We start from the raw sequence: 8,810 nt of genomic DNA, 5'->3' as shown, positions 1-8,810 counted from the left end.
GGGAAAGAGCCTCCCACTGGTGGAGTGTTAGACATGCGAATGAAAGTGCAAACAGACCAAAGGGCTAACTGTCTTATACAGTGCAGAAAGCAGTATAGCTTGGTAAGTACATCATCTTCTGGGATAACTATTCACTGCCTATTATAGCAGTGAATAATGAAGTGTTACTGTGGTGTAAAGCATGACATTAACATCAGAACCAGGTCCTGATTATCCTGGGAAAAGGTTTTTTTAGGCTAGATTTAATGATGCTTAGTACATAATTGAATCCCAAAGCACTTTCTGAATATTAACTGGCTTGTCCTTAGAGTACTTTTAGGAGACCAAGTAATATTCCCTTGTTCACTTGTTAGCTGTGAGAAGAAAATAGATATAGATTTAAATGGCTTGTCTGAGAGAACATCTGCAAAATCTGGGGCCTCCTGCCTCCTGATTCTGTAATCTGATAAATATTTCATCCTGTCCATTATGCTCTACAATGTATGCATACAACATTAACTGATTGCAATGTATATACAACATTAATTGCCCTTGGAGTGTTTCAAGAGGCTCTGTCAAATCAACCACAGCAGCAAAAGATGCATATATCTGTGGCCCTTGTCTGGGATAGCGGGGAATAAAAAGCAGTCAGGGAGTGAAACCAGACAAGTTCAGACTGACTGCACAGGCTTCAAAGCCTGCTGTGCAAGTTCTTGGAAACACCAGCATTTCCCCACGCGGCGTTGCTCAGAGGGAGCGCACTCAGAGGTGCCTGCTGGAATCCAGTGGGTGCTGTCTAAACAGTTGTTGCTCCCAAGTAGTATTTCTGTCTGGTGGCAACTGCTCCCAGGTTCTGTGTGTTCTTGTGCAACTGCTCCATCCATTTTTCGCTTTGTTAACCTCAGCCATACTCCACATCTCGGCTGTGGGCCTGGTGGTTTCCACCTTCCCAACAGTTCTCTAAAAAGGTGTTTGACTGTATCCTGAGTTTGCATTTGAAGCTCACCAAAGTCGTTGCAAGGAGTTACCCTGCAGTGTGTAAATGCAAATGCCTTTTTTCCATGGGGTGTTACTTTTTGTTTTTCCTTTCAGTTCTGATGACCTTCTAGTGCTGCTCAGACAACTTGGTGACCATTTCCCTTTCAAACGATGATGCCTGTAGTGATTTCTCCTTGTTTTTATTCCTTTGTTCCTTAACAAAGGAAATCCAAACCTTAGGAGTTATATATGAATTAAATAGGAGTTATACTGTATTTACTAAACCTTAGATACATAACTGGGCAGTTAACAGTCTCTATGAGGTTGGACTATGTCTAGACATGATGCCCTGTAGAAAGAAGAGTATCAACATGAAATATTATTTGAGGAGATAGGAATTTTTTGGTGAAGATAGATTTAGTTGCCTGTATCCCGGTTAACTGGTGCATGGATGTTTTAAAGTTACCTGAGGTTTCTAAGGGACTACTTTACGTGACTGTTTTTACAATTATTCTACAGACAGGCAGCCCAACATTCATCAATATATATGAAAATTGTCCAGAAGAAAACAAAACTGTGGGTATGTACTCTCTTTTCCTTCTCATGCATATGCAGAATTAACCAAGGCAGACTGCCTGGAAGAGCTGCCCCTTGGCTTTCAATACAACGGTGAAAACTGTTCTACTTACTGGGTCATTTCTAGTTCCCTAGATGAAGGGCAGACAAAAAAGCCTTACAGCTTTTCTAAAGGCCATAATCTATCTTCATGTCTGCTGGCAGACTTACTCGTTTTACTTGTTATGGTAATATACAGTAGCTCTTTGGTTTTTTAGTCTCTTTCATACGCTTTGTTGTTTTACTCCCCTTCATACCCTTTGAAAAACAAAGATACTTCATTGCTTATCAGTCTTGGAAAATACCCCTTCCCCCTACAAATGCTCGATGACACCCAAACTATCAGCATCAGGTGTTGTTCCAACAGAGCCTGTGCCCTTGGTTCCAGCGTCACTGGCTTCTCGGTGTGACTGTGCCCTTCCCCTACCTTGGGTGGCTTTGGGCCCGAGATCAATTTGCCTTTAGCAAAACCATCTCTCTAGGACCCCAGGAGATCATCAGCCTCCATCCCTTTCTGGACTTGCCTTGCCACAGCTGATGCCCTGAGCACATTTCCTCAGCTCATCTCTTTCACTGCACAATGAGGTCCTTTTTGAATTCCCACCTGTACTGTTCTAAAGCGATCCATTACACTGCCTGCAGGGGATAGTTCAGTCTCTTGTGTTATTTCTGATTTAAGGAAAGGAGAATCAAATGGTTTCTACAAAGAGAGGGTGAAGAAATAAAAGAATGAATGAATAGATCTACGAATAAAACGTTTGCTAAAGAGCAAAAATATGCATGCTATTTGGCTAGCTGAAGTGCTATTATTTTCATACCCTGCAGGGGATATTCTGTTAGCCTGTTCCTAGGCTTGGATCCTAACCTGACAGATGTGGCTTTGGCTCCCCAGGCAGAGCTACAAAGTGCCAACCTCCTCCATCGTTCCTGCTCCACCAGAAGAGCAAGAGAGAGAATTGTTCAGCTTCCCACAAGCTTTTTTTGTGGTGCAGGAGAAGGAAAGGGTTTTGCAACAAACAACGTATATGGCTTGAGTCTCTGTAGAGTCATATGATTAACTTCTTTTCAATCAGTGGGGGGTTTACTGTTGACATCGATTGAAGCAGAACTGAACCAGTGCAGAACATTTTTGAAAACTTCATTCTAACTCATTTTCGATAGTGTACATTGTGCCTTCTAGCCATCAGGAAAAATGAGTTTGTCTGCCAATTTTTCTTCTCCTTCTGAATGACTTTAGTGGGATATATAAGAACAACAATGTTCCTACTTCAGCTTTTACAGTTATTTTAACTTGAGTTAAAAAAAAATAAATAAGGAAATCTGTGCATACTATATACTAATTGCAGGTAATTGTGGTGAAAGATCACAGAAGACAAAAAAAGAGGCAACATTATTGAAGCCTGCCTACAAAACCGATCTTTTTGACGATCCGTGTTACATCAACACACAGACCCTGCAGTCTGCAGTCTGTACAGCCCACGGTACAGCAACAACACAGATCCATAGGAGCCCACTGCGTCAGGCCAGTAGGTTCCCATTGCAATACCGTATCTTTCTAAGCTTTGAAAAGAGGGGTTCTTGTCATCTGTGTGCATGGAGAAAGATTTTGATTTCCTCATAAGAAATAGAGAAAAGACAGGGGGAAGAGGTACATCCTGGTTCGTGTTTTTGCTTGTTAAATTCAAGACAAAGGGGATTAAAGAGTAAAAGCAGTGACAGTAAGCAAGCAGAGTAACTGTTCATCTTCGGTAGTCGATTGATGACAATAAATAGTGTTCTGCAGGTAATAATAAGCGAGTCTTTAAGATGATGTGAAAGCTTAGGACTGAGTCATACCTCAAGAGGGTTCTACTGTATGCTCAAGATCTTACCCACTCTAAGGTGGAAGTGGCCTCAGATGCCTTTGCTTCACAGGCAGTAGCATGCAAGGTCAAAGTGGGCTTGTTATGACCATCTTTTCTCAATTCTTGCATAAGTGACTATTGAATCTCATCCAATAATTTCTAAATCAAACTATTTTATCAGTAGTATCTATTAAATGTATGTCAAATTAAGTCTTGATTTACAGACTTAAAGTGGTGGCTATCTGTTAAATGACTGTTTAGTTGCTACTGATTGTCTTCATTATTGAAAATATCTTTCTTATTAGCTTTGCCTTTTATGGTTTCCCACTGAATGTTTTCTCTGTCAGAGTTGTCTCCACACAAGAAAGTGGGCAAAGGACTGGACAGAACTACAGTAAAGGAAATCTGTGACCATTGAGACATTTCCAACCCGGGGCTGTATTATGCTCTAAAAGGAACTGGCTATATCCTGAGGAGCCTTAGGTTGCACAATTCCATTGAAGAAGTGCTATCCTCTTATTTTCCTTAGAAAAATCCTGCCTGTGAATCATTTGCAGTCTGACTGGCTGTATCCCAAACCACCCAGTTTTGTTAGTACATTCAGTAATTGTTCGTTTTTTTCACAGCAGATGCATCATGCTGTAATCCTTCCCTTCTGGCTACGTTGGCCATGTTGCCTTACATTCCTGCACATAGCTGGAGCCACTCACCATGACTCCCAATGATCCATGACAATCTCTTCAGAGCTTGTTAAGAAAGAAGGAAAAACTAGATATTAAAAAAAAAAAAAGTGGCTAAAAACCAACAAAAATCTTGGTTTTACAGGGAAGATTTGACTTTTTAATACAACCAAAAAAATACAAACCCAAAACAGCAGAGCATCAGAAAAATTCCAATCCCTGTTGCCTAGCGACCCGAGGCTTTCCCATCTAAGGTATGGGAGGAGATGGTGTGATAATTTTACCTAATGCACTGGAGGGTTGTGAGCATTCATGTGTGCGTATTATTACAGTCTGTAAGGTTGTTTGATCACAGCTTCAAGAATGAACCATTTGAATTTTTTAAAAGCTGTAAAAAATATTGTCTCTCATCCTTTTAGGATGAAGTTCTAGGTGAAGTGTCCAATACATTCCCTGTCATTTGATTTTAGAGTTACCGGAAGCTGTTCAGCAGAGTGCCACAAGCAACACAGCTGATCTCTGTGTTCTGCCACAAATAAAGCAACAGCTGAAGAATGAAGATTGTTACCATGGCAAATTAAACAGGAAAGCAGCAGAGAGCCTCTTAGTCAACGACGGGGATTTTCTGGTGCGAGAGAGCACAACGTCACCTGGTCAGTATGTCCTCAGTGGACTTCAGGGAGGGCAAGCAAAGCATCTGCTCTTGGTGGATCCTGAGGGCAAGGTATGAACATTTCATATACTGAAATTTCAGGGCTGCTCAGATATTTCAGTCAAAATGCTTGGGTGCATTCCAGGAAGTGGAACTGATCTGATTCCATCCAGGTTAATTTAAATTTAGCCAGTGACTTCAGTAGGTTTGAAAGTTTGGTTCAAGAACTTATAAGCACTGAAGTACCATGGAAATAGAAGTGAGGTACTTAAATATTGTTGTTAGGCCACGTGCTTATAATTAGTGTATATACTTAATACTTCCGTTGACTTGTTACTATATTGCTAGAAAAATAACAGTGACATTAAATAATGAATTTGATTAGTAACACACTTCCAGATACAGAAAAGGTAGAGCTGGTTTGTTGTTACTTCAGTTCTACTTGCTTCTGCTCAGGGCTAGAAGAGCAATCTTGAGTGACAGAGGAGACAGTAAATCAGAAAAGTAATCCTCAGTGGGATTTGGGGAAAAATATCTCTCTTCTGTGGAGAAATAAAAAAGGTTATTTCATTCCCCTTAGCAGAATCAGCCCAATTCTACATACAGTCTCATTAACTTGGTCCTCTGCTTTTCGTATCAGCTAACGATAGGTCTGAATTGCTGTCTACAGCCTAATGATCCTGCTCCAGTGAGTTCAGTGGCTTAAATGCCTTTTGACTTGAATGCGAGAGGCTCATGTCCAACCAGTTATAAGCACAATCTAACCATAAATACATTCTTTTGTTTCTTTCTTTAGGTGAGAACGAAAGACCATATATTTGATAGTGTAGGTCATCTTATTCAGTATCACATGGAAAATAATTTGCCAATCATCTCTTCTGGAAGTGAAGTGAGCTTGAAGCAGCCTGTAAGGAAAGAGAATAATGTGGGACACATGCAATATCACAAATAATCCCTTGGATCTCACAAATCCCAAGACAATTCATATCTGAAAACTGTACTGAGAACTCTCTATTATGAAGACAATTCAAAAAAAGTATAGACTGCACTTGCTGCTGCTGTTCCAGAAGACACCCTTTTGTGTGTGTATGTATGAATATATGTATATGTGTATATCTATGTAGATCTATAGAGATCAACAAGCATAGTTATATAGATATATATAATCTTAATCTTAACGAAATTACACCTTCAGAGTGTGAGATTCATTTGTAAGAAGGTATTTTAGACATGCACAAATGTCACTTTCAAGGTCATACTGATTCAGTAACTATTTTTAAAAGCACAATGAAACGTCTACATGCAAAAGCTCACTTGAACGAACTGCTGGAACATTAGTATGTGCCTTTTAGCATAGAATTATTGGAAACCAATATTATTTATACTGAATTAGTTTTGGGTGGTTAAACAAACATGTCTAAGCTTTTAACTATTTGCCAAAACAAATACAATTTGAATATTACTAAAATGTCATCTGCTTTCGATAGACACTAACAATTTCATTTTGCTTGTAACAGCACTTTACTAGCAAGTAACATTTGAAATGAATAGCATTCACAATACAGAAAGGTTGTCCAGTTTCTTAATCATTTTTTATCACTGACTACTTAAAGATTTGAGATTATGCAACATTTACAAGTTGAAATTAATATACGTAATATAATGTTGGAATAGAACTTCCTTGTTAAAGGACAAGCATGCTAGATCCTAATATTTTTGTCTTGCATATGATTTTACTATTATTACCAATACTGGAGGCATCTGTTTTCAAAGGTAGGCTAAATATATTTTCATTGATTACATAGTTGTTTACAAACTAGAGAAGCTGAACAAAACTAATAATACATTTTGAGAGAAAACTATTTACAAGACTGTTTTAACTTTGCATGTACCCTTATTCAATGTTCTTTCCAAAACAAGATACAGTTTTCCTTTTCTTCACCTAGAGTCCATTTGTTCCTAAACATGGCAAAAAGCCTTTAAAGGAAACCTACGAATTGTTTTGCCACAATAAATTCTCTAAATATGAACAATCCTATATTCAGAGTGAACAGTCATTTCTTGGGCTTCCTGTTGAAGAAACAGTGATTTAATAAGTAACTGAAGAAGGGCAGGGGGGATTTGGGGAATGAACTGGTAGTCCGGGTGATGGCCTGAGAAAGCTGTCCCTTTAAGATAAGCAATGTCTTCTGGCATGAGCAAGGACATTCTCTCTGTCTCCCAGCCCACCGGCTCAGTTCCATAAGGCAGACAATTGTTGTGAAGTTCAGCAATTACTGGAAGACATGACTGTAAAAAAATACATTCTGGTCTTTTGCCTGTGTTCATGTTAAACGGGACGCTATAGTAAGAACTCTTTCCTCTAGAAAACAAGAGGGGTCATATACACATAAAATTATTGAAGGCATAAGCTTCCTTGGAGGGGAAAATATGATGTAAAAAGCCACACTTAGAGCTGACTAAACCCCATCTTTATTCTTGTCCTCAGCTAATAGTTATGAACATATCTCATTCCTTGATAATAACATGATTAAAATACTCAATTACGTATCTTGAAGCAGTGAGAAGCTCTAAAATAGTAGTAGTTGATTTCCTTGCTAATAGTCTGGCATTATTGGTACCTCAAGCCTTCAGACGAGAAACTCAAGCTTATGCCTGTTCCATCCTATGCACGGTTTTCACCTGTGAAGAAGGCCCCCAGCAAGAGTTCATGCTCAAGCTTTGTGCTGCTGCAAGGATAGCTGGCAAGAAACTGTAACCGGAATATTAAATCCCTGCATAGTACTCTTTCTATTCTCATGTCTTCCCAGACTTCATAATGTGCTTGACATGACTTTATTGAGCAAACAGTGAAGCAAAAATAGGTACTTCTGTGGCATGTCAAGGGGAGAGAAAGACCTGCAGAGGGCGTTTTTGATTTTTGCATCAAAGCTGAGTTTTATGACAGGTCATAGAAGGAAAATGTGCAGAACTCCCATCTCTATTTTTAGTACAAATCAAAGTTACTTGGGACTAGAATAATAGCATTTGGAGTTGTGACAGTATGAGATTGAAGTTGTGTGACTTTGCCAATCAAGATGCTGATTTAGGGACTTTTTTCACTTCACCACTTTTCACTTTACCAATGCATAAAAACATCCAGAGGCAGTGTGTGATGTTTGGATCACACTATGATGCAGTCTAAGTCTCCCTGTTCGAATATCACTAACTTAAAAAAAAGTAAGACCATAATCTTTGTTTTGTTGCTTTTGCACCTTTTGTATGTGTCTGAAGCAAAACTGTGAAGGAAAAAGGGGGGAAAGGGCAATAATTGGGTGATAGTGCTATAAACAAGTATCTCAAAGTCTCTTGATGTGAGAGAAAGCAAAGAATCTAACTAATTACGGATACAATTCGAACACAACATATCCATGCATTACAGACAACAGACATTTTCCTAGAATAAATTACATTCATTCTTCTGGAGCTGGAACTAGGAATTCAGTTTTTTGTTTCTAACATTTATGTGCCTTCACTTAGTTATTAATGCTGCTTTTAGCCTCGGTGGACCAGCCATCTCATGTAAAGTACACTGTCAGCTCTGGTGTGGAAGTCTTAGAAGAAGTAACTACACTAAAAAGAAAAAAAAGTTATCCAAATTTTGGAAAGTTTTCCAAAATACTGTTCTTGAGAAAGTGAATATGAATTGTCAGGTGCATTTATACTTTTTTATTTTTTTAAAGCATTTCACACCTATGAAGGCACTTGAGAATTTATGGATCTCTGTGCTAACAGTTACTAGAAACCCCTGGGAAAAATAGCTAATTTTGCCTAAACTGTCACATTTACAAGGCATAGCATGTTCGTTCTTTTTCCAAGCTCCTATAAATTCCACTGAAACACATTAACACACGTCTGTCTGCTTCCATTGATGAAAATATCGTAACAAATGACCCAAACACCTCTCTCCTACCACAGCTTCCATTTCCTGCTGCTAGGGCAGGCAGGCAGGCAACTTTATTACTGCTGAGGGTGTCACCAGATGGAGCTATTACATCTTCCTCGTCTCTGAACAAACACTCA

The 8,810-nt window shown here is 39.0% G+C and overlaps 1 protein-coding gene across 1 annotated transcript in view; it reads left to right on the top strand.

The window, feature by feature from the left end:
- The window catches only part of SHC4 (SHC (Src homology 2 domain containing) family, member 4), a gene marked incomplete at its 5' end in the record, with an annotated part of 23,060 nt that extends 16,803 nt beyond the window's left edge, over positions 1 to 6,257 (top strand). Inside the window, 5 exon segments of the mRNA XM_009700076.1 lie at positions 1 to 102; positions 1,477 to 1,537; positions 2,919 to 3,098; positions 4,567 to 4,820; positions 5,545 to 6,257. The exon segment at positions 1 to 102 is cut by the window's left edge and continues 3 nt beyond it. Coding sequence (XP_009698378.1) covers positions 1 to 102; positions 1,477 to 1,537; positions 2,919 to 3,098; positions 4,567 to 4,820; positions 5,545 to 5,700 — 753 coding nt within the window.
- Positions 6,258 to 8,810: the final 2,553 nt, after the last annotated feature.

Source organism: Cariama cristata, unplaced genomic scaffold (assembly GCF_000690535.1).
Source record: "Cariama cristata isolate BGI_N322 unplaced genomic scaffold, ASM69053v1 scaffold23275, whole genome shotgun sequence".
NCBI lineage: Eukaryota > Metazoa > Chordata > Aves > Cariamiformes > Cariamidae > Cariama > Cariama cristata.
The sequence above is the reverse complement of the archived record's forward strand: the minus strand, read 5'-3'. Positions and strand labels throughout refer to the sequence as shown.